The sequence below is a fragment of the Camelina sativa genome, chromosome 20 (genome assembly GCF_030686135.1).
Source record: "Camelina sativa cultivar CO46 ecotype springtype chromosome 20, ASM3068613v1".
NCBI lineage: Eukaryota > Viridiplantae > Streptophyta > Magnoliopsida > Brassicales > Brassicaceae > Camelina > Camelina sativa.
Window position 1 is genome coordinate 33,622,356 of NC_141899.1, and position 24,565 is coordinate 33,646,920.

At 33.9% G+C, this 24,565-nt stretch overlaps 4 protein-coding genes and 1 pseudogene across 5 annotated transcripts; 3 read left to right on the forward strand and 2 right to left on the reverse strand.

Moving 5' to 3' along the window:
• Nucleotides 1–989: 989 nt before the first annotated feature.
• Nucleotides 990–6,385, forward strand: LOC104771866 (uncharacterized). The gene is made up of 14 exons (XM_087505350.1): nucleotides 990–1,431; nucleotides 1,726–1,887; nucleotides 1,991–2,056; nucleotides 2,153–2,296; nucleotides 2,379–2,492; nucleotides 2,609–2,710; nucleotides 2,804–2,989; nucleotides 3,236–3,325; nucleotides 3,400–3,534; nucleotides 3,674–3,796; nucleotides 3,896–3,981; nucleotides 4,085–4,697; nucleotides 4,786–4,861; nucleotides 5,000–6,385. The coding sequence occupies exons 1-14, from the start codon at nucleotides 1,162–1,164 to the stop codon at nucleotides 6,082–6,084; spliced, it is 3,252 nt and encodes a 1,083-aa protein (XP_087361476.1). The 5' UTR covers nucleotides 990–1,161; the 3' UTR covers nucleotides 6,085–6,385.
• Nucleotides 6,386–8,378: 1,993 nt separating this feature from the next.
• On the reverse strand, nucleotides 8,379–9,733 carry LOC104771867 (serine/threonine-protein kinase-like protein ACR4). The gene has a single exon (XM_010496471.3). The coding sequence runs from the start codon at nucleotides 9,694–9,696 to the stop codon at nucleotides 8,707–8,709; it is 990 nt and encodes a 329-aa protein (XP_010494773.2). The 5' UTR covers nucleotides 9,697–9,733; the 3' UTR covers nucleotides 8,379–8,706.
• A 4,809-nt stretch (nucleotides 9,734–14,542) lies between these two features.
• Nucleotides 14,543–17,025, reverse strand: LOC104771870 (pentatricopeptide repeat-containing protein At5g46100). The gene has a single exon (XM_010496473.3). The coding sequence runs from the start codon at nucleotides 17,023–17,025 to the stop codon at nucleotides 15,607–15,609; it is 1,419 nt and encodes a 472-aa protein (XP_010494775.1). The 3' UTR covers nucleotides 14,543–15,606.
• Nucleotides 14,753–15,561, forward strand: LOC104771868 (protein DMP6 pseudogene; annotated as a pseudogene). Its single transcript, XR_015594019.1, has one exon. The product of XR_015594019.1 is annotated as a protein DMP6 pseudogene (transcript).
• Nucleotides 17,026–20,244: 3,219 nt separating the features above from the next.
• LOC104771871 (triose phosphate/phosphate translocator TPT, chloroplastic) lies at nucleotides 20,245–23,594 on the forward strand. Its single transcript, XM_010496474.2, has 12 exons — nucleotides 20,245–20,954; nucleotides 21,041–21,106; nucleotides 21,240–21,305; nucleotides 21,594–21,672; nucleotides 21,907–22,027; nucleotides 22,147–22,242; nucleotides 22,330–22,442; nucleotides 22,528–22,605; nucleotides 22,705–22,821; nucleotides 22,906–23,005; nucleotides 23,109–23,209; nucleotides 23,344–23,594. The coding sequence occupies exons 1-12, from the start codon at nucleotides 20,662–20,664 to the stop codon at nucleotides 23,359–23,361; spliced, it is 1,248 nt and encodes a 415-aa protein (XP_010494776.1). The 5' UTR covers nucleotides 20,245–20,661; the 3' UTR covers nucleotides 23,362–23,594.
• Nucleotides 23,595–24,565: the final 971 nt, after the last annotated feature.

A 24,565-nucleotide genomic window follows, 5' to 3' on the forward strand; every position in this document is an offset into this window, starting at 1 on the left:
ATTTTCCACTTGTCCCACAGAAAACATCATGGTCACATCACGTTTTTTTTTTTTTGTTATTTTCTTTTTCGATTATATGATTGCTCATACACATTCACGTAAGTTGACACAAGACTTTATGGAAAAAGAGAAGTTCCATCAATGGAGATTTCAGATGGAAATTTTAAACGTCTGGAAACATATGAAGCGTATCTAAATCGGTTTTAGATACAATTACATATTACAATACATATTTTTGTTTTTGACAATTTAATTTTAAATAGCTCCAATTGTACAGTTGTTCTTGAGTTAGGATTATTTTTCCAAACAAAGAAATTTGTGTTACCAGAGTTAATAGCTCACTTATCAGTTTAGACCCATAATTCTGGACTAACGTAACTAATGTTGGATTAAGAGAAGTTATGTGTCTAAAGGACTATAGTCTTTCTTATTAAAAAAAAATTGTGTTTAGTTGAAGATATTTTTGGTTTTGTATAGTTGACTATAAGAAAATATATAAAAAAACGTATATATAGCATCTAATCTTTAATAGTGCTAGAAAGTATAAGCAAATTAATTGATGCATACAACCAGGACGTGGTGTTATATACACAACACAACACAACACACTGTTTAGACTAAGCTTGTCTAGTGAGAGTCAAAATGTCGGTTAATTATTCGGTCGTGTTTGCCTTCTTGCATGGATAATCACTTCAACGTCAAGAAAAAGTTTGATCCAATGATACATATCAAAGATAAAAAAAATATTCATTGGGTTTGGACTTTTAAGTATTGAAATAATAATCTTTTCGACCACTTTTGTTAAGTCAACAATTTGCTAAGAATCTATTTTCCAAAATAACCCAATCCAATCCAATGCCAGACTATATAAATTGCAAAAGCGTGAAAATAAAGCTAAACATGGGCTAACACACAGAAGAATGTAAATATTCGGGCCCATTAAGGACTAGTGGGCCTATATTACAAAACTGTATTTAATCCCTTTAATCGCTGTCTTCTCTCTCTTTCTCGCGACAGATCTTAATCTTACACTTAGGTCTCTCTGTCTCTCTTCGTCTCTTTTTCAAAATTTAGGAATTTTCAGACTTTGAGCGAAACTAGAGTAGACTACGAATCTTCGGAATTTCGAATTTCGAATTTGAAGGGAAAAATTTTGCAGAGATGAGGAGGATTTTTAGTAGAGGAGGAGGAAAGGAGTCGCCGACTGAGCCCGCTTCTCCGTCACCGAGATCATACCCTTCGACTTCTCCGGCATCTTCGTCTGCAGTGACGGGTCCTCCGAGGCCGATTCGTTTAGTGTATTGTGATGACAAGGGCAAGTTTCGGATGGACCCTGAAGCTGTTGCTACTTTGCAACTAGTTAAGGAACCAATTGGTGTTGTTTCGGTTTGTGGTAGGGCTCGTCAAGGAAAGAGCTTTATTTTGAATCAGGTTTGTTTTTTTTTTTTTTCTTCTCTTAAGGGTTTGTTTCTGGGTTTTTGTGGAAAATGGTGAATTGGGGTTCTGTGGCCGTTGTTTCCAGGTTTAGGGTTTTGGCAAATTTTAGGGTTCCTGTTTGTTAGGTTTTGGAAGCTTATTGGACTCAGTTATGGGGGTTTTTGTTTTTTTGCTTTTGTAAGTTAAGAGGTTGTTTACGGAGGTTTCTTTGGGGGATTTGGTTCTGTGTTACAGTGTTTTAAGGTGTTTTTGTGTCTTTTTGAATTGATTTGTTAGTTTTTTTTGTAGCTTCTTGGACGCAGTAATGGGTTTCAAGTAGCATCAACACATAAGCCGTGTACCAAGGGGCTTTGGTTGTGGAGTTCTCCTATTAAAAGAACAGCTCTTGACGGAACTGAATACAATCTTTTGCTGTTAGATAGTGAAGGGATTGATGCTTACGACCAAACGGTAAGTATCATTTTATTTTACTGTTACTAACAGTTTTGATCTCTTTTGGAAGATTTTGGTTTTATTATTATGCTTTTGATTCGCTTTACTTCCATTTCCACAGGGTACCTATAGCACTCAGATATTCTCATTAGCTGTTCTTTTGTCAAGCATGTTCGTATACAATCAGGTCTGTTTATTTTTCAGTCTGAACTTAATTTACCTTTGGTGAAATTATTCTCACTCTTGTGTTGACTTAGATGTTGTTTTTATCTGTATGTGTCAGATGGGAGGTATTGACGAAGCTTCGCTCGATCGTCTTTCTCTTGTCACTCAAATGACAAAGCATATCCGCGTAAAAGCTTCTGGAGGAACGAGCTCACGTTCTGAACTTGGGCAATTTTCTCCCATCTTTGTCTGGCTGTTGAGGGTATATAATTCTCTCTGTTAATTGTGTTTGTTGATGTTATTGCTTAGAGGATATCTGTTGACATTTATATATCTTGCTGTAGGACTTTTATTTGGATCTAGTGGAAGATAATCGAAAAATTAGTCCACGTGACTATTTAGAAATTGCATTAAGGTCAATTCAAGGTACTGGAGAAGATATCGGTGCAAAAAATGAGGTAATATGTTATTTCTTTTTTCGAGTATGTTTATTTGGCCAGTTCAAGTGTAATTCCTTTGCTAAAATAATAGTCAGTCAGTGTAAATGAAAACAATGGATTTTTTTTTTTTGCAGATCCGAGATTCTATTCGTGCCCTTTTTCCGGACAGAGAGTGCTTTACCCTTGTAAGGCCTCTGAACAATGAAAAGGACCTGCAGAGACTTGATCAAATTTCGGTTAGTATTGTTCTATGCATGCTCCTTTACCTATAATACTATGCTGTAATCGTTTGGATGCTTGGTTGGTTAATATCCTGTGTTCTAATGCAGTTGGAAAAATTGAGACCTGAATTCGGTGCTGGCCTGGATGCATTTACCAAGTTTGTTTTTGAGAAGACGAGGCCCAAGCAATTAGGGGGTACTGTGATGACTGGCCCTATTCTTGTTGGTATTACACAGTCTTATCTGGATGCGTTGAATAATGGTGCTGTGCCAACAATAACCTCATCTTGGCAGGTTTGATATCTCTTGCCTCTATGGATATTCAATACATTTTAGGATTTGACTGTATACGGCCAGAATGACTTAACATTTTCTGATACATTACATCTTAATGGGTAAACACATGGTTGATTGTTGCATTCATACATCTATGTACTTCAAACCAATATGGGGATCAGTTTAAATGTTTTTACTGATGCATTCATCAAGTGATTTTTTCCCCATATTAATCAAGTGATTTTTCTTACTATGTTCTTTTAGAGTGTGGAAGAAACTGAGTGTCGAAGAGCATATGATTCTGGAGTAGACGCCTATATGGCTGCCTTTGACCAATCAAAAGCTCCTGAAGAAGTAAGTATCTTGGCTTTAGCGTCTTTTTTATTTTAATTGCAATTTATGATTAATGTCAATTCTGCTATATTTAGGGTGCGCTGAGGGAAGAACATGAAGAAGCAGTTCGAAAAGCCTTGGCTATGTTTAACTCTAATGCTGTAGGAGCTGGTTCAGCAAGAAAAAAATACGAGGATCATCTCCACAAGGACTTGAAGAAAAAGTTTGAGGTAATAGATTCTGAAACAATGTTGTTCAGTAATAAGCAGTGGTTTTTGAATTTTGACTGTTCGATATTATTAATCTTTCACATGAAATTTTCTCCTTTTATTTTCTTATGCTAATATAGACTATATTTTGATGATTCAGGATTACAAGAAGAACGCTTTTATGGAAGCAGATTTGCGATGCACAACTACTATCCAGCGAATGGAAAAGCAGCTGAGAGCAGCTTGTCATGCCTCTAATGCAAATATGGATAATGTTGTCAAGGTTGGTTATTTATGGATTTTTTCTTTTGGCATAGAAGGATTAAGGATTAAAATTGTTGTGATTTCTTATTGCTTGTTTGTAATGATGACTGTGTCTCAGGTTCTAGAAGCTCGTTTGGCAGAATATGAGACATCATGCCATGGCCCTGGGAAATGGCAGAAACTTTCTGTCTTTTTGCAACAAAGGTATTTTACTACTTCCACTCACTGTATTTCACTAGTTTGGTTTTTCTGGAGGTGCGTTCATGTAATTTGTGCCTTTTGTGGTCTACTTCTTTTAATCATGCAGCTTGGAAGGACCTATATATGATCTCACCAAAAGGCTTATAGATAGCATCGCTATAGAGAAAAACTCACTTGCGGTGAAATTCCGTTCTGTTGAAGATGCAATGAAACATCTAAAGCAGCAGTTAGATGATAGCGAGAGATACAAGTTGGAATACCAGAAACGTTATGATGAATCCAACAATGACAAGAAGAAGCTGGAAGATATATACAGAGAGCGCATAACTAAACTACAGGGGGAGAATAGTTCTCTGAACGAGCGATGCTCTACTCTGGTTAAAACCGTGGAATCTAAAAAAGAAGAAATCAAAGAATGGAAAAGAAATTATGACCAGATTGTTTCGAAGCAAAAAGCTGTTCAAGATCAGCTTAATTCCGAAATGGAAGTCCTTAGGACAAGAAGTACTACATCTGAAGCTAGGCTTGCTGCAGCGAGAGAACAAGCAAAATCCGCTCAAGAAGAGACTGAGGATTGGAAAAGGAAGTATGACTATGCTGTGGGAGAAGCAAGATCTGCTCTGCAAAAGGCTGCTTCAGTGCAAGAGCGTTCAGGCAAGGAAACACAATTGAGGGAAGATGTTCTTAGGGAGGAATTTGGTGTCACTTTAGCGCAGAAGGTATCTTTTTTTGCCCCATTCGTTAAAATATGACTTTAAGTTTGAAATTATCAATTTATCATTCGTATGCGGTGTAAATCAATTTCAGGATGAAGAAATCAAGGAGAAGGCTACAAAAATTGAGAAGGCAGAGCAGTCTCTAACGGTTCTAAGATCAGAGTTGAAGTTAAGCTTTTTGAAATGATAGTATCTATGTTACCTAGTCTTGTTATCTTCCTGTGGCTCCTTGCGTTCTGATAAGTTTGCTGAATTGCTTGAACCTTTGTGGAATGTGAATCTCAGCTTGTGTTGTGTCTTTTTGCAGGTGGCTGAATCAAAAATTAAAAGCTTTGACGTGGAGTTAGCATCTCTGAAATTAGAACTAAGGGAAATGGCTGATAAGTTGGACAGTGCCAACACAAAGGCTTTAGCATATGAAAAGGAGGCTAACAAGTTGGAGCAGGAGAAAATGCGTATGGAGCAAAAGTATCGATCTGAGTTTCAAAGTTTCGATGAAGTCAAAGAGAGATGTAAGACAGCTGAAATAGAAGCTAAACGTGCTATCGAACTGGCGGACAAAGCACGAGCTGATGCTGTCACTTCCCAAAAGGAGAAAAGTGAGACTCAGAGGTTGGCGATGGAGAGACTTGCTCAGATCGAACGAGCTGAGAGGCAAGTTGAAAACTTGGAGAGACAGAAGACTGACTTGGAGGATGAACTGCGCAAACTTCGTGTGTCTGAAATGGAGGCTGTCTCCAAAGTTACAGTCTTAGAAGCAAGAGTCGAAGAACGAGAGAAAGAAATCGGATCATTGTTAAAGGAAACCAATGAACAGAGGGCTCATAACGTGAAGTCACTTGAGAAGCTGTTGGATGAAGAGCGTAAGGCTCATATTGCTGCAAATCGAAGAGCTGAAGCTCTTTCTCTTGAGCTGCAAGCAGCACAGGCTAGCGTTGATAATCTTCAGCAAGAACTAGCTCAAGCTAGGTTAAAAGAAACTGCACTTGACAACAAAATTAGAGCTGCGAGTTCCTCACGTGGGAAGCGGAGCAGAATTGAAGATGTCGTTGATATGGACATTGGAGATACAAGTGACAGAATCATAAGGACTAATAAACGGGCTCGAAGCGCAAGAGGAGATGATCAAGGTCCTACTGACGAAGGAGATGAGGACTTTCAAAGCCATCAAGACAATGGCGAGGAGGAGGAAGAAGAAGATTACAGGAAGCTTACTGTGCAGAATCTAAAGCATGAGCTGACCAAGTACGATTGTGGACATTTGTTATTGAATAGAGGCCATCAAAACAAGAAAGAGATTCTTGCTTTGTATGAAACTCATGTTCTTCCCAAGAAAGCTTTAGGGAAAGAAGAAGAGAGAAAGAGGCAGAGAGAAGTCACTTCTTCTTAGGACAAGACTCTGTACAGAGTGAGGAGACAAACATATTCTAATTCGAAGTTTCGATCTTTAGAGATGAGTAAAAGAGTTGGATTTAGAATGGCTCTTGGGTAATGTTTTGTTGATCTTAATCGGTTTATCGGTTTATCTGGTACTCGGGAATGTAAACCGAATTAGCAAGTTGTATTGACTCTGAAGTTTTTAGGTTTTATGAGTGTGTCATTGTGTTGGTATTAATATGTGTGGGGTTTGAGTCGGTTTGGTGTTGGACTTTTGAATATTAGACTTAAATATATTTATTTTCAGGATTCTATTACGAGTTTTTTGAGTGCGACCGTTTGTTTTTGGATGTTACACTTCAATTCTAAGTCAACAGTATTGACGTATTGGGTTTTAAAGGAATGATTCTAAGAGTAATTAACTTGGTGATGATAAGCTCTTCCATATTTGACTTGTATTATGAAATGTGACACCAAGAGAAGAATTTAGTTAAACAATTACATGTGCACTTGCGTGTTTTGATATTCTTAGCGTAAATAAATAATTGAGAAAAATATGTTACTGTACATTAATTACTTTTTAAACAATTACATGTGCACTTGCGTGTTTTGATATTCTTAGCGTAAATAAATAATTGAGAAAAATATGTTACTGTACATTAATTACTTTTGTTTATTTATTATGAACTCTCCATCAATTATTTAACAGGTTATCAACAAAGCAGTACAAAAGCCAAGTAAAACACACAAAGCAGTTGATCAAATGAAAGATAGAATAAATCCCAACACTCAATCAATAAGTACGTTGATTACTTCTAAGCAATAAAAATTTTGGAGTAATTAAAAAAAAAAGTATTTAGCCAAATAACCATTTAAAAAATTAGTTAGGACATCTTGTGCGATTAGAGAAAAATACACATATTCTTTTCTTTTTTTTTTGAGAGAATATGGGTGCATAATGATACGGACATTTTTTGCAATTAAAGAAAAAACTGTTTTATAATGAATGCATCATAAATAATTGAACTTGTCATAGCTGATTTTTTTTAACCTTCAAAAGTTAATAATAAAAAGTATGTTGTATGCATCTTACATTTGCATTGTGTGACCAAATATGACAAAATTTCTTCAATTTTTTTTTTCAATTTCAAAACTTAACTAATAATAAAAATATATATATAGCACAATACATAATCACACATGACTATCTTTTATCCTAGAATAAATTCATCCGTCACTCGTTATCACGCGTTCGTCGGAACTCCGGAGCCCTTAATCGCATGAGTATCTAATAGATCTAAATATTGGCGTAAAAATCAATTTTAATTATTTTGCCAAATAATCATTTAAAAAAAAATAATTAGGACATCTTGTGCAATTAGAGAAGAATACACATATTCCTTCTTTTTTTTAGTGAATACGGGAGCATTATGAGTGCAAAGGGACATTTTTTTGCAATTAAATAAAAAACTGTTTTATGATGAATGCATAATAAATAGTTTAACTTGTCATAGCTGATTTTTTTTTAACCTTCAAAAGTGAGGTTAGTTTAATAATAAAGTTTTGTTGTATGCATCTTACATTTGTATAGTGTGACCAAATATGACAAAAAAAAAATCTTTAATTTGTATAGGCCGTGATGTCTTCATAAATTTGGTTAGCTTTTGTTGTTTCTGCTACCAATTATTTTTTTTGGGCTTCTTAATAACTATTTTATTAATATACACATTATGTTTCCAATCTACAAAATAACAAACACTGAGTTTTAGCGAAATTTTAAGAGAACCAAAGTCTATGTTAGCTTTTCAAAAGTTACAGTTTTTTTCAAGGCTATTAAAATTCAGAAAATCCTACAAATAAATTCTGATAAGTTATATTTTCATCCCAGCCATTGGTTTTGTAATAAATTTTTTGTTCACAGCGTTACATTTAATCAACCACTTAACACTGATGCAACAATAAGAATTAAATAAAATCTACCAAACTTTTTCACCAAAAAAGAAAAATGTGACTTGTTCCACAAGGTGACAAGATTAGGTCCACCGTCCAGTTTTGACGAAAATCTATCTTCCAAGTCTCGTCAAAATTTTATCAGAATGAGTCTAAAATAATATTAATATATTTATTTTTTGACGATGAGTTTAAAAATAATATTCTTTCGTACACAATTAACTATATTTAAATACATAACTCCTCGTAATCTATGATTGTTTTGGACAGATAATACAAAAATTATTCATATCAATAGTTTATCATATTGATTCAGACTTCAAAGTTACATCATCATGTGATTTATACGAAACCGAGTTTATACGCCGAGAAAAAAAATTAATCATTATAAAAAAAAATACACAGCGTAAACTAGCATTTTCTATATAATAACCCTTCAAGTTTTCCATTCTTCTCTATAAAACCCCAAAACATATTTAATTGTTCAAAAATCACCCAACAACATCATTAAAGATATTAATGAACTCATAAGAAACCAAATCCTAAACATTAAAGTCATCTAATGTACACGGCAATAGAAACGATGAAACATCATCTACGTTAATGTACAACTAGTAACAACGCTACCCCTTTTAATTTCCAATATTTGTTTCTAAAACCCCAAAACTTTTCAAAATTATCAAAATCACCCTCCTTCCCTCTCCAAACTATTCAAAATCGCCGCCACTTGAGAAATCAACGGCCGACTCCTCCGTGAGTTCCCGACACAAGCCAAAGCAACCTTGGCCAATCTTATTACCAAACCCTTAACCTCACTTTGAACAACGATCCTCGGATCTAAAAGCTCACCAAACCTCTGTTCTTTGATCAATGGCGTTGCCCATTTCACAAGCAACCCATTCTCACTTCTTCTCCCACTCAGAATCTCCAATAAGACGACGCCGTACCCATACACGTCACTCTCTTTGCAGTACCCTTCTTCAACGTACCCATAAATCCCAGATTTTTCAACCGGAATCAAAAACCCAAATCCGTAATCGCAAATCTTAGCCGTTGATTTCACGTCGATCAGTATATTCGACGACGTGAATCTACCGTGAACGATTCTAGGGTTCGCGAGTTCGTGCAAATACTCCAATCCTCTCGCCGCCCCAGCCGCGATTTTAAAACGCGTTTTCCAACAAAATTCAACCGCTGAGTCGTCTCCGTTTAAGTGATCGCTCAAGCTTTTACCTTCCCCGATGAACTCTGTTACGACGATTCTTTCTCCGGGAGCTTCTGAGAACCCTAAAATCGAGACGACGTTTTGGTGATGCGAAGAAGAAAGCGTTTTCAAAACCGCGGAGAAACCGAAACCCGGTTTACTCAAAACCAAACCGGGATGTATTCGTTTAACCGCGACGAGGTTTTTATGATCCGGAATTATCCCAGCGTAAACCGTTCCTAACCGACCAGAACCGATGATTCGTCGCTGGTTAAATCCGTCGGTTGCTGAATCTAACTCGGTTAAAGGGTAAGATTGACCGGTCGGTTTGGTTTCTGGAAGAAGAGACTCGTCGTCGGACCGGTTTGGTCTTTTTCTGCATAGTAAGAAGAGGAAGATGATGAGAAGAAGAAGAGCAAAAGAGAGAAGAGACAAAACTGAAATGTAAGCGATTTTCTCAGAGTTGTCCATTTTGGGTTTCTAGAAAAAAAATAAAGAAGACTCATCAATGGTATGATTATGGGGTTTGTGTGTGTTTTATATACGAAGAGGAAAAAATAAAAATTAAATAAAAGTCAAAAAAGACAAAAAGGAAAGAAAAATATTTCGTCTAGATGGTCAATAAATATTCATAGGAAGGAAATCATAACTTTTCAAATTTGCTAGATTATAAAAAAATTTCAGTTTTAGTTATTTTCAATAAATTATAAAATGTTACCTATAAGTGTTAATTTTTTCTTAAAAATTAATTGTCATATTATTACATACTACATACATACACAAATAACACATGTGAATAAATAATGAATAAATATTGTGCATATACATTCGATCGTTGGAGAGTTTTCGGAAAACACTACACCTAAGATTGCGAGGAATTTTTATTTTTATTGTACTAATTTATCTACTTTCAGCGATCTATCTTCAAAATAGCAAATTTTGAAGTATCATATTATAAAAATGAGCTTGAATAACAAACCTACTCATTGAAAGATGAAAATTAAACGTACTAGAGATAATTTTTCCGCATCACATATATGATATCGAAACTAATGGACTCAGTTGTTGTATCTGATATTAGTTAATAAGAGTGTTCAACTCATATTATAGTTGTACAGATCAAAATAATGTGTTGTAACTTGTATGAACCACACAATGAAAATAAATGGTCGAAAGGATATGAAAGAATAAACTAAAATATTATAAGAATGAGGTATTCGAGAGGGTTGTGTTAAGTGACTTGCCTTGGGTTTTATTTTGTTTGATCGCTTATGTCTTTCTTTATTTGGGACGGTCTAATTGTTGGTTTAGGCTAGATTTTTGGATTTAGAAGTCCTTAATCTACGGGTTGGCCTTCTCGTGCAATTCCGGTATCAGCTCTTTTGTGGCCTCTCTTCATTGATTTAGTTATTAGCATGGTTGACTTGTTCTACTACGGTAATCTGTTTTGGATTATGCTTGTGGTTCGTTTCTGTTTGCCCTTACATGGCTGAGTTTTCTTTCGGGTTCCTCTTATTGCAAAGCGTGGATGGTTCGGTTTACCCACTTGATTGGGTTTCCTCCGGTTTTGCTAGAAGGTTGGTTTGGTCGTCTTCCTTGAGCTAGTGCGTTCATCTTCCTTCGTCATCTTCTCTGTCAGGTTCCCCGATTCGTTCTACTTCAACTCGCCTTCTCCGTGGTTCTTTTGTTTGGGCTTAATTGGGACTATTCCATTTGTGTGTTCTTTCATGTTCTGTAGTTTGTTTTTCAGTATAAGTTTCCCTTGTTTGGGTGTAGTTTCCCTCTTTTGGGCTTTAGTTTCTGGGGATATCTTTGTTTTTCTCCAGTTTAGTGTCTCAACAACGCATTCCACCCCTGTATTTCACAATCTTAAGTTATAATGGAAAATCATTCAGACGAAAAAAAAAAAAAAAAGAGGTATTCGAGAGGGGACCTATCTAACTTTGGCAGGTGAAACTCGCACCTAATATATATAAACTAATGCCATTTTGATAATTTTATACATAGTGGTGCTGTTCGTTTCGTGATCTAGACGCAATATCTGGATGTAGTATCTGAACACAGTATCTAGACGCAGCATCTAGATATTGTTCGTTAGCGTTTTTGGTTTAATTCATCCAAAAATTGTATCTGGAACAAACTTTGTTTGTTTTGTAATCTGGTTTAGATATCTGGATACAATACATGAAAATGACTAAAATACCCTCCATTTTATGGTTTAGTAACTTTAGTGATTTTGGTTATGTTTATAGTTAAATAATTTTCATATTAAATTTAAATAAACATCTAATAAATATTTAAAATTAAAATCATCTTTTATAATTTAAAAATATACTATAAAAATATTTTGGTTATAACAATTAATATTAAACATGTATTTTCTAAAATAACACAAAACACATTATATTTAAAATATTTTGGTTATGTTTAATCAACATCTAGAATCTTATAATAATCCTTCAAAACAAACATAATTCAAAATTAAACAAAAATACAACAGAATATGTTTGCAATTAATTTTAAACAAAAATAGAGTGTGCTATCAATTTGAAAAATAAGTATCCACTTCTCTCAATGTTCCATGAGTGATGATCCTCCTCCTTGAGACAAGAGTGCCATGGTTCCCCATGAGTGATGATCCTCCTCCTTGAGACAAGAGTGCCATGGTTCCCCTGCAACAATCAGAACTCATCATAAGTGAACAATATCAAGTACTAGTGTATCAAAGTACTAGTGAACTCATCGCATCTTTACCATGGTAAGTGAACAATATCAAGAACTAGTGTCAACGAGAATTAACAAATAAAGCAAACACAAGATTGCTAGAACATTCATTGTTGGTATTTGAAATAAGTAAAGTCACAAACCTCTTAAGAACACAACTAAATCTCTAAAGAACACAAGCTAAATTCATCGTTTCATAAACACCCAAATGGAAAAAAAACAGAGATAACACATCTCTTAAGAACCTTTGCTTATAACAAACTAGAATAGCTTATAAGTAAACCATAGAACATAACCTTTGCTCATATAAAACTAGAATACCGAGACTACAGAACCTTTGCATACAACGTAAAAACCCACAGAGATATTGAATTCACAAATGTAAAGTCACAAAACCACAAACGTAAACGTAACCACAAACGTAAAGTCACAAAACCAACATAAAAACTAAAAGCTCACTAGAAGCTCAAATCAAAAACTAAAAGCTCACTCATATGAGCATCCAAAGCATCTAAAAGCTCACTAAAAGCACACTTAAAAGAGATCGTTGAAGGGATGAAGGATTCAAAAAGTCTTACCTCTGAAATTCAAAGAAGCAAGGGACGAGATACGATTCAGTGGGAGCAGCTCAATGAGAGATGCTTCGTTCTTCTTCCGAGACGAGACGTAGAAGGAGGAGAGACAGCCCAATTCGTTACAAGTGCTATGGAGAAGGAGAAGAGGAGAGGAATGTGGAGAATCGTCGGAGATCCATCGAGCTTCTCCGATGGTGGCCGAAGAATTAGGGATTTTAGGGTTCTCTGTATTAGAGTTTTAGGGATTTTATTTGTAATTGTTTGATAAAAATAAGGGTATATTGGACTTTTAAAATGTTTGGATGAGTTTACTGTAGCCAAACTCTCATTTTTTTCTCATCCAGAAATTCTAAATTTTTTGGATGAGATTTTAAAATGTATCCAGATATTGTATTCAGATGAGTTCCTAATTGTTACTAAACAAACAATAATCTGTATCTGCATCATCCAACACACCAAACGAACAGCACCAGTGTATATCATAAGAATGCATCTATATACTTACATCTTACAAAGTCTCAACTAATATTCCTCGAATTCATTTTTAAATTTTACTAACGATTAATTGTTTATTTTTGTTTGTCATATCTTACTGGTTGTTTGTCATATCATATCTAAAAAACACCCTAAACAAAACCCTGCAATTTTTGTGTTACTAACTAATCTAATGATCCACTACTATAATATTGGTACGTTCGTTACACCATCAAATTTCCTTAAATTCCGAAATTACTTTACTTAAAGATATGTATGAGAAGATACACCAAACATACATTGTTTTATTATCTAAAGCCCATGCTCACCAACGACAATCATTGCCGGTTCACGGTTGTACGTATTATAATATTATCTCATTTCATTCATTACATATGTCCATAGATTCTCTCTTTTTGAAACAAAAAAAAAAGTTATATAAAATAGTGTTTTCAAAATGAAGACAGCTGCATTGTATAGAATTTTCATTTATAATATAGCTTAAAATTGTTAAACAATATATTATTTATATGGGACCTCTTATTATATTTATTCAAAAATAAGAAAGATGATTGTTTCAGTATGTTTCTTATTAAAAAGTTATAGTTTTTAAATACAAGAGTGATGAATTATGTTAGATAATCATATTCATGGTCTTAGGGTTAATAATTGATTTACTATTACGATTAGTATCAAATATATGAGATTTAGAAAATACTAGATCTGTATCAGTTCTGTAGGCAATGCGAAATTATGATTTTTAAATAATTTATGATATTTTGTGTTTGTTTTGGAAAAAAAATACCTGTAAATTCATGCGATGTTTATATGTAACATAAAATTATGTGATGTTTTAAAATGTTATACATGAAAAGTTGGTTTTTACTTTTTTTTTTTTAGGATTGAAGAAACCATTTATTGAAAGTCTAAATCACTTAGAAAACCTTGAAAATCAATTTTAAATGAAAATCATCAAAATCATTTTAAGAAACTATCACAATTCAGATAATTCAAAAATGTAGTTTTGTTTAATACATACATTAGTGAAGTCATGTTTTGTAAGTTGGGCTTTAGTCAAGGATTCTCTAAATGGGCTTTTTTGTTCGAATATCCAGATGTTCCAAAACATATGTACTTCGGGAAATAATCTCTTTCTTTCCCCCAAGACATTTCGTTAATTTCAATTTTTTGTTCATGTTTGTTAATTAGTTTTGTTAATACAGTATTTGAAATATCCATACATATCATAATGAAAAAATGTAACGTGCAAGTATCATCGTATGACACCCAAGAATAGTTTATAACCTTGCTAGGCCTCCACGTCATAACTTCTTCAAATTATCCGAAGGCTTTACATAAACTTTCATTGGGTTGACACAAACATCATTGATTAACATGAATCCCACTAATATTACTTTCCTTCGTTACAAAAATCTATAAAAATTGACTGTGACAGAGAGATATGCAATCAAATGTTAATGGGAAATTCACATCAGAATCACATTACCAAACCTTTAAAAACAGATTCAATTAGAACCCAAATATTTTAAAACGAAAACTATAACTATTTCATAGACAAGGTCAAAGCTTATCCTTCACACAAACAAAGACTCAAGTTTGGTTTCAGACTTGCTTGCAATGCATAACAAAGCAAGCAGCCAAAGCTACATTAAATTAAAACACAAGCCATTTGCTCAAAACAGAGAAAAAACAACAAAGCACCTGAAGAAAAAGAGATTTGAACCTTGAGTGTTATGGAGATTAAGGTTGATGAAGAAGCTGGGTTCAATGGCGCTCACCGCATGATCAAAGACGAGACTGTTCCACTCCTGGAAGATGAAGATCAAACCGAAGTTCGAAAACGGGACTTTCCTGACATAGAAAGGAACACTTGGATACAAAAGGCAATAGGTCAGACTTTTCAGACAACAGCTCATCTAGCTAATCTTTTACCTACAGGGACAGTTCTTGCATTCCAGATTCTATCGCCAATTTTTACAAATGCTGGGCACTGCAGTTTAACAAGCAGGATCATGACAGCCTCGCTAGTTTCCATCTGCGGATTCTCTTGTCTCATACTTAGCTTCACAGATTCTTACAAGGACTTGAACGGAAATGTCTGCTATGGATTTGCAACAATCAATGGATTCTGGATAATTGATGGCTCAGCTACTCTTCCTCAAGAACGTTCCAAGAGCTACAAACTACGGTTTATAGATTTCGCACATGCCATTATGTCGTTTCTGGTGTTTGGAGCCGTGGTTTTGTTTGATCAGAATGCGGTTAAATGTTTCTTTCCCGAACCATCAGCTGAAGCAGCGGAGCTTCTCACAGCTTTGCCCGTAGCCGTAGGAGTCTTCTGCAGTATGCTGTTCGCTACATTTCCTACTACACGCCATGGTATCGGTTTCCCCCTCTCTGCTAAATGATGTTCTGACTCAAATTGTAAAATCCTCCTAATCGCTTTGGAATCTCTGCAATTCTCTTTTGTATGTTGTGCTTTACCATTCTTCTGAAATGAACTCTTGAATATAATATCTCAATGTTTGTGTAAGTTGTTCCATACGACATGTTTGTTTCAGCTGTCTTCATCCAATCTTCCAAGCACTTAGATATCCAAACCTCTGAGAACAGACTCCGAAGCTTCTCCTACAACTGTTTTATCCAATGTATGACCTATTAGTAGCTTCCATGTTCCTTTACTTGGAATACACCCATCAGTCACTATCTCATCTACTAATTGAACAGCTTTCTGAAATTCACCCTTTTTGCACAGACACTTCACCAAAGATTCTAGTGTTTCAACCTCAACCGAGATGCCTCTACTCCTCATGCTTAGATATAGAGTAAATGCACGACTTGGATAACTTTTACAAAGACCTCGGACTACTTCATTACTAGTCTTAACATGGATGTTCCAAGTTAAACGATTTGGAGTTATTCCTCCAAGAATCATCTCGTCGAGGAAGTTGGCAGCTTCAGGAAACTTACTGACAGCACAGAACCCACTGATTACTTTCCCATATAATCCAGCATCAGGTTTCAAACCCTGAAGATTCATTCTATCGAGAAGTTCAACGGCTTCTTGAATCTTCTGCTCCTTACAGAGACCAGTGATCAAAGTGGTATACGTTACCATGTTTGGCCTGCAGCCTCTAGCCATCATCATCTCAAATAACTCCATGGCTTGCAGAGGACGACCATCTTTACAAAGACCATCCATTAAAGTACTATAAGTGAAAACATTCGGCTCAATGCCTTTACTTTTCATCTCTTCTAGATATCTCATTGCTTCATCAACATTTTTCGATGCACACAAACCGTGAATCAGAGAAGTATACGTAACAACGGTTGGTGCACAGTCTTTATCAACCATCTCCTCAAATAACTTCTTCGCCTCATCTATCCTTCCAAACCGACACAAACCACTAATCAAGGTTCCATATGTGTAAGAATCCGGATCACACCCTCGTTTAGGCATTTCAAGAAAAATCTTAAGACCAGCATCCACTGTCCCATCATTTCTGCAAAGAGCTTTAATCAAAACATTAAGAGACGCCACAGTAGGAGGCAAACCAATCTCTCTCATATTCTTGTAAAATTTAAAGGCCAAATTTAACTGATTCTCCTCCACGAGAATAGCAAGAACAGTGATGTAAGCCTTCTGGCTAGGATCACAATCAAAATCCTTCATTTTGTGAAAAACCCTCAAAGAATCAAATGGCCTATGAACCCGACCATACCCTCTGCATATCGAAAGAAATATCTCTTCACTAACAACACAGTTCTCAGTCTTCATTCTAGCAACAAGATCTTCAGCTGCTTTGAACTTATTAGCAGAGACCAACCTCGAGACCATGTAGCCAAAAGAACTCTGATCATGTGAGAACCCATTCGCGTATTCCGCTGTGGCAGAATCAAAAACTGCAATTGACTTCTCCACGTTTTTTTCAGCTCGCATGAGTTTGATAACCTGTGAAGGCGTGATGTTCTTTGACCACTTGAACGTCATCGCTTTGCTACCCATTACTAAACAATGATACCTTTCTACAATAATAAAAATAAAACCTTTTTTTATAGAGAAACACAAAAATGATCTCAGCTACGCATTCCGTCGAACAGGTTGTGCGCACTAACGAATGCAGTAGGCTAAAATCAAAAAGAGCGTAACACAGACCAGGTAAATCATTTGAGCATCAAAAACCTACGAATAGAGAGAACAGTCACAGATACAAAACGAAGACTTCACTAACATTTTTCCCGTTTTCCTATATCAACAGCTTCTCTGAGTTATAGACACCTCTCAGTAAATCAAATCACCAAATCGAAAAAAGCAGCTGTGAGAATCGTTACGATTACGAGCTAGAAGGTGGATCAAATCGCCGGAGAAGAAACGATCACCAGTTTGGTGGCTTATGAATTTGGAGACTTTAGCTGCAAAGAGCAGAGTATGTAGTTTTTTTTTAGCTCGCAACAAATATTATGATTAACCAAACTACGGTAAAAGTAAAACAGCTCTCGATTAAGATATATTTTTTTTGGTCAATTGTCATAAATACCAGTAAAATAGGTTTTTATTCCAAAAAATACCATAATTTAGTTTTTTCTCAAAAATACCACTAAAATGTATTTTTGAATTTTTTTCTAATATTAAAAACTAATTACTAAATTCTAAATACTAAACTCTACCCCTAAAATCTATACCCTAAAATTAAATGTGTCAACCCAAACCTAAAAGAAAAAATTCTACATCTTTAAAAATCATTTTTTGTGTTTGTGGTAAATTTGGAAAAAAAATTTTGTGGTATTTTTGGAAAAAAACTAAAATGTGGTATTTTTGAAAAAAAACCTTTTTAGTGGTATTTAAAAGAATTTATTTATATTTCATTAATTTTATAACCTTATTAATCATTATTATAATTTTTAATTGATTAGAAAATTTGACAAAAAAATAAAATTGATTAGAAAATATGTTGAGATGTTATAAATCTTGATGTTTCGGTTTGATCATCCTTTACGTATTTTTTTTCCTTTACGTATCAAAATAACTTTTTAGTGTTTATGTGGTAAGTTTCAATTTTTCTCAGTCATTTTACTTTTTTATTTATTTAATTATACTATTACATTTTCTAAACACAATATTTTTTTTTTATATTTGTGTTCTCTTTAAATCAATTCTCAAACAAATTTAAATCTCTTATAAAACTAGGAGTTAAGAAATTTTGATATTTTAAATTTATTTATTGTTACCAAATTTAATATTTTGAAATTTTTATATTAATTGTTTCATTTTAATGCACATTAAATTAAAATAATCATTCAATATTATATGAATTACATTTTATATATTCTATATATTAATATATATATATATATATATATATTAATTTATGTATGTGTTTAATTTATATATTATAATAATGGTAGAAAGATTTCTATTTCTATCATATGTAAATTTTTATTAAAATATTATCAAACAATTAACAAATACAATCACGCTAATTTTTCTTGAACACCTAGTGTATATGTTACAAAAGCATATGAAAATGATTTCCACATGACTATTTTCATATGTTATTACGTTTACGGAAGACATTTTCAGCTTAATTCCGGACAACATACACTCTCTAAAATCAACATTCCTAATATTTGTGACAAGATTGTCCTCAGTTTTTTTTTCAAATGATAAAGTATTCTTTGTCAACCTTTAAACTATTATACTAATGATGTTGAATGTTGTGTTAACATCATCCAATTTAAAAGAGGTACTTAGAATTTTATGACCTTATTTTCAAATCTAACAATCAAATAAAGATTATAGTACAAATTTAGACCAAAACTAAGTAAGATATTAGACCAAAAAATCTATCAACCAAAGTGTAGGTCTCTAAAATTGTGTGCAAATTTCTAACTAAGATCTACTAGAACTCCTTAAATAGACCAAAAACTCTTTTAAGTTAGAATCATAAAGGTGAATAAATAACAAATTAACTATGGGCAACATCTATTTGAATACATAAGACATATTCTATAAACTTTGAAAAAATGTATAAAGTATTATCATTTACTGATTGAATTTATTTTATTGTATATAAATAGTGTTTTTATGAAAAGACAAATGCAAAATAAATTATAGGAAAGTATCTTTTAATATGTGTGCCTTTAGTAAAAAAAAATATTACAAATCAGAAGGGAAAAGGTATATGTATTTATGTTGATTTGCTTTTGTATAATTCAATCAACTATCTTTTAATTGTAGTTGCATTGATAAATGATTTCATGTATAAAGATAAACTAATGCTATTCAATTCACATAAGTGGTCGTAAATATAAAGCTGGATTAATAAGTTAATAAATAAAACTTTCGTATACATTTTATTATTCAAAAATTAATATTAATTTCTAAATCAAAAACCAATATTTTCGTTATATATATATATTTTTTTTTTTTTGGAAACTACGTAAATGTGTATTAAAAGTAATAAAACATTTTAAAATCTAAAATACATATGAAGCATCGTTGTCTCTTACAGTATTAGTTATTTTTACATTATGATCACATGGATATTGGAATATTATTTCTTGTTCATGGGCTATGAATTCTTTTATTCATACCTCCTAACTTATTTTTTATCTAAAAGTCTACCCATCCAACTAAACCAGATAATTACGATTGATAAACGATATTTAACCTAATTCAAATTTTCCCAACATCATTAGAAATGGTGTCAACAATTATAATTGATCCCTTATTTGAAAGTTTGAATTCAACCATTTAATCTTGGAGGTGAGCGAAGTGTTGAGCTTATTCTTCTTGTAACTACTTGATTTGTTAAATGTTGACCATGTTCTTCTTTAATCCTCTTTCCAATTTTCCATAATAAATTAAGGGCTAGATTTACATTAGGAATACTAAACACCCAAAATTATTAATCTATAAATCTAATAACTATATATATACTATTTTTTTTTTTACTTATAGTCATTTTTATTTATTTTTTGGAAACTACAAAAAGAAATGTATTACAAAAACAAAATAAGAATACATTTTAAAATGTAGAATAATATATGAAGCATTGAAAGTCAAGTCAAATTCTGATACATTGCCATTTAAAAAAAAAAGGAAATAGAATAGAGATATTTTATACCATCAAAACATGTATATTTCTTTCTTTTTATTTTGAGAGAAAAATCTACTTTCTTGTGACTATGTCACATTCAATAATTTGAAGACCACTCAACATATAAGGTAAATTGAAAATATATATATAAAAAAATCTACTATATATTATTGTCTTTCGAAAAAAAAAAAAAAATTATACAGCAGATGATGATGATATGGAACATCGATTGGCTAATATTCACTGTGTCTCTTAAAACCATCCACTTATCAAGATAAGATGGACCCTACAGTCATCCAATCCAAACCAATATCTCACGATTCTTATCTCATCACATCATTCTCCACCGTTAGATTCATATCCATGTTATTAACCCTACCGTAACACCAAACACCGCGTCACACTAGATCAACCTAATCAGGATCATCGTATCCCAACGTCTTGAAATATACACACGAGAACCTCATATCTTCGTCTTCCCCTCTCCGCTCTCTCACTGTCACAGATCAGAAAACTATTTTATAAGTGAAGGTTCGAAATCAATGGAGTCACGCGTGCTGTTACGCGCCACCGCTAATGTCGTCGGAGTACCGAGATTGAGACGACCAATCGGAGCGATCCACCGTCAGTTCAGCACTGCGTCTTCGTCTTCGGCTTCGTTCTCGGTTAAGCCAATCGGAGGACTCGGAGAGGGAGGGAACCTGATCTCCGGTCGTCAGCTCCGTCCGATTCTGCTTCTCGATTCTTCGTCGTCGGCGATTAACGGAGGAGGAGAGAAGAGAGAGATTCTCAAACCGGTTAGAGCCGCTGCAGCCGAAGGTGGAGATACCGCTGGGTAAGAAAAGGAGGTCCGTTTCTAGCTCAGAACGAGTTGGCTCGTTTGACTCGTTTGATCTGAACTCGTTTTTGTTTGTTTGGCAGGCAAGCTAAGGTTGGATTCCTAGCCAAGTATCCATGGCTAGTCACTGGGTTCTTCTTTTTCATGTGGTACGTGTCTCTTCACGCGGCTTATCTTATCTTTAAACAATGCGCACTTTAGCAGATTCTTACCGCCAAGTTATCGGGAAGTGAATTGACGATTCTACCCTCGTTTGGTATTGTGTTTTTTTCTTTCTTGCAGGTACTTCTTGAATGTGATTTTCAACATCCTTAACAAGAAGATCTATAATTACTTCCCTTACCCCTAGTGAGTGTTTTTATTTTTAAATCACATTTTACATTTTTGATTATTGTATATAGTTTGGTGATTAATCACAAATAAATTAGTTTTAAAAAGGTTGGGTAAATTTTATGTCGAACCATATTCTGTATGTTGGTCCAATTTAGAATCGAATCCGAATATTGGTATCTAGAAAATTAAGTTTGTTTTAATAGGAATATTATAAAATAATGTTGTCTTTTTTATACAATAATGTTTGTCTTTTTTATACAAAAAATTAATACAATAATGCTTGTGTTTTGTTTTTTTTTTCAGTTTTGTATCGGTTATACACTTGTTCGTGGGAGTTGTATACTGCTTGATTAGCTGGTCCGTGGGTCTTCCTAAACGTGCCGTAAGTAAACAACAACTCTTCACAGCCTCATCCATGAAGTTCTTAATTTATATGAGTGATGGTGAAAGAAGCAAAATGGAAAAAGGATGGGGCGTTCCGAGAATCGAACTCGGGACCTCTCGCACCCAAAGCGAGAATCATACCACTAGAACACAAACGCCCAATTGTTATTTCCTTATATATCATTCTATATATCTACTATCTTAGCTCATGTGAATGATTTGATGGCTGCAGCCAATTGACGCGAACCTCCTCAAGGTACTGATACCAGTTGCAGTCTGTCACGCCTTAGGCCATGTCACTAGCAACGTTTCCTTCGCTGCTGTCGCTGTCTCATTCACTCACACCATCAAAGGTACTCGTTTTTTTTTTTCTTCCTTTCAAAATCATTTGATACAAATCTTACACAACATATATAACATTTCATTTAAATCAAAAATCTAACATTTCTATCGTTTTTTTGCCAAAACGCAGCACTTGAGCCGTTCTTCAATGCGGCCGCTTCTCAATTCATTATGGGACAATCCATCCCCATAACACTATGGTTGTCTCTAGCTCCTGTTGTTCTTGGTAAACACTCAATTTATACTATTTTCATGTTTCTTGTTTTTTTTTTTTTTAATAAAGTTTCTTGAATTAACTTTAAAACCTTTGTAGGTGTTGCAATGGCTTCACTAACCGAGCTATCATTCAACTGGCTCGGTTTCATCAGTGCGATGATCTCAAACATTTCTTTCACTTACCGAAGCATCTTCTCCAAGAAAGCCATGGTTCTTGATTCTTTTCTCTTCTTCCCTATGTTACGAATTCGCGTCAAGTTTTGATTTTTGAAACCGGATTGTGTTTTATTTTCAGACTGATATGGACAGTACAAATGTCTATGCTTACATCTCCATCATTGCTCTCTTCGTCTGCATTCCTCCTGCCATCATCGTAAGTCACTTTTATAATCTCTCACTAGTTACGTATGAAAGAAGTAATATGTTCATATTTTGTTATTAATTAGGGTTATTGGTTAAAATTTGTTCTTAGGTTGAAGGTCCTAAACTGCTAAACCACGGTTTCGCCGACGCTATTGCTAAAGTGGGAATGACTAAATTCGTCACTGATCTCTTCTGGGTTGGAATGTTTTACCATCTCTACAACCAGGTAATATAAAATTCAAGTTTCATAACCTTAATCCCCTGTGTCTTGTAGAGGAAACTAAAACATTTTTAAAAACCGCGGTTGCAGTTGGCTACCAATACCTTGGAGAGGGTCGCACCACTGACACACGCTGTTGGAAACGTTCTGAAACGTGTGTTCGTGATTGGTTTCTCCATCATTATCTTCGGTAAAAGATTACTCAAACTCTCTTCAATTCATATACCCTTTTACTTATTTAGACAATCACAAATGTAACAAACTAATGTATTTCACTTGATTAATATTTGCAGGAAACCAAATCTCAACACAGACAGGTATTGGAACAGGAATAGCAATTGCTGGTGTTGCAATGTACTCTGTCATTAAGGCCAAGATCGAAGAAGAGAAACGGGTCAGTTCACTAATTTTTCACAACAAAACTTATGATATTTTGTTATAATTAAGAATATGTAAATTGTTTTGGAGCTTGAGAAAAAGATGATTAATTAATGAGATTTGTATGTTTTTTTTCATTTTATGCTTCAGCAAGGAAAGAAAGCTTAGAGAGAGGCGGAAGACGGCGGAGGAAAGTTGCATAAACAAAGTCCTCCGATGGATATGTTTATATATAATAAATAACCAAAATGCAATATAGTATGTTGTATGGTACCATCAACCATTGTTTTCGAGTTTTTTCTTCCTATCTTTTGTTTATTTTTGCTTTCTGAAAAGTTTTTATATATACATTTTTTATTCTGCTCCTTCGCTTTTTAATGGAGAACATTTCCATTTCTTCAGATATGCAAATTATCTTGACGGATGAAAAATGCATAATAATGTATTTATTTGCTGTTTCTTTTGGAGAATATATATAGCCATCTTCATAGTCATAGAACTAAAATTTTGTTTTTTCTTTTAACTTTTTTTCCTTGGTAATCATATTTTGTTTTTTAAAACTGATAATTTCTATTAAATAATTTAGATTGGTTATATGTTGTTCTTGTAAATATTATATGGGTTGTTATATAAGAGATATATGGGTTGTTATATGAAATATAAGAAAAAACCGTCCATATTCAATTGCGAAATCTACTTTACCTTCAACAGGAAAAGAATTATAAAAAACAGTAATTTTGAACGAAGAGGTAATTTACAGTACCTCGAGTGAGAGTACCAGTGAGAGTAAACTCTGGGATGAAGAGAAAGCCACGACGGGCAAAGTAACAGAGAGTTTAATCTGCAGGTGTTACTTGTCTAGGAGACACAACCATTTAGGACATCGAAGCAGTAACTAACAGCTAGATTAAATGTGAAAAGAAATCAAGTGAGAATTATGCACTCTAAATCCAGGTAGTAAAATATTCATAAGACAAATGGATCACAACACGACAGATCTGATACACGAGGTTCTATAAGAATCAGATATGAACTAACACAGAAAAGATATGAACTCATTGAATCAGTCATCCTGCTCAAGTCAGACAAGATATAGTTTGCTCAATCAATAATGTGATGAACACTAGATATGGTAATCATACACAACTTATACCATCTACCAAAACGAAACACAAGATATTCAGCTACACGGCTGCACTTAAACGAACACAAACATTATTATACCACTCACACTACTCGTAAGTGAGTGGTTTCTACTTAAACTTGGATGTTAACACAAAATAAAAACAAATACAGCTTTTGATCTTTGTATAAAGGAAGTAAAATCCTACGAAATATTTAACATTGAAAAATTATATGAATAATGTTTCAC

What these genes read in the sequence shown, in the direction of transcription:
- LOC104771866 (XM_087505350.1), top strand. Translation starts at nt 1,162, where the DNA reads ATGAGGAGGATTTTTAGTAGAGGAGGAGGAAAGGAGTCGCCGACTGAG. An exon ending in TTGATGCTTACGACCAAACG is followed by an intron (nt 1,888 to 1,990) that starts GTAAGTATCATT and finishes CCATTTCCACAG; the next exon opens with GGTACCTATAGCACTCAGAT. An exon ending in AATCAAAAGCTCCTGAAGAA is followed by an intron (nt 3,326 to 3,399) that starts GTAAGTATCTTG and finishes TGCTATATTTAG; the next exon opens with GGTGCGCTGAGGGAAGAACA.
- LOC104771867 (XM_010496471.3), bottom strand. Translation starts at nt 9,696, where the DNA reads ATGGACAACTCTGAGAAAATCGCTTACATTTCAGTTTTGTCTCTTCTC.
- LOC104771870 (XM_010496473.3), bottom strand. Translation starts at nt 17,025, where the DNA reads ATGGGTAGCAAAGCGATGACGTTCAAGTGGTCAAAGAACATCACGCCT.
- LOC104771871 (XM_010496474.2), top strand. Translation starts at nt 20,662, where the DNA reads ATGGAGTCACGCGTGCTGTTACGCGCCACCGCTAATGTCGTCGGAGTA. An exon ending in ATTCACTCACACCATCAAAG is followed by an intron (nt 22,028 to 22,146) that starts GTACTCGTTTTT and finishes GCCAAAACGCAG; the next exon opens with CACTTGAGCCGTTCTTCAAT. An exon ending in GCATTCCTCCTGCCATCATC is followed by an intron (nt 22,606 to 22,704) that starts GTAAGTCACTTT and finishes ATTTGTTCTTAG; the next exon opens with GTTGAAGGTCCTAAACTGCT.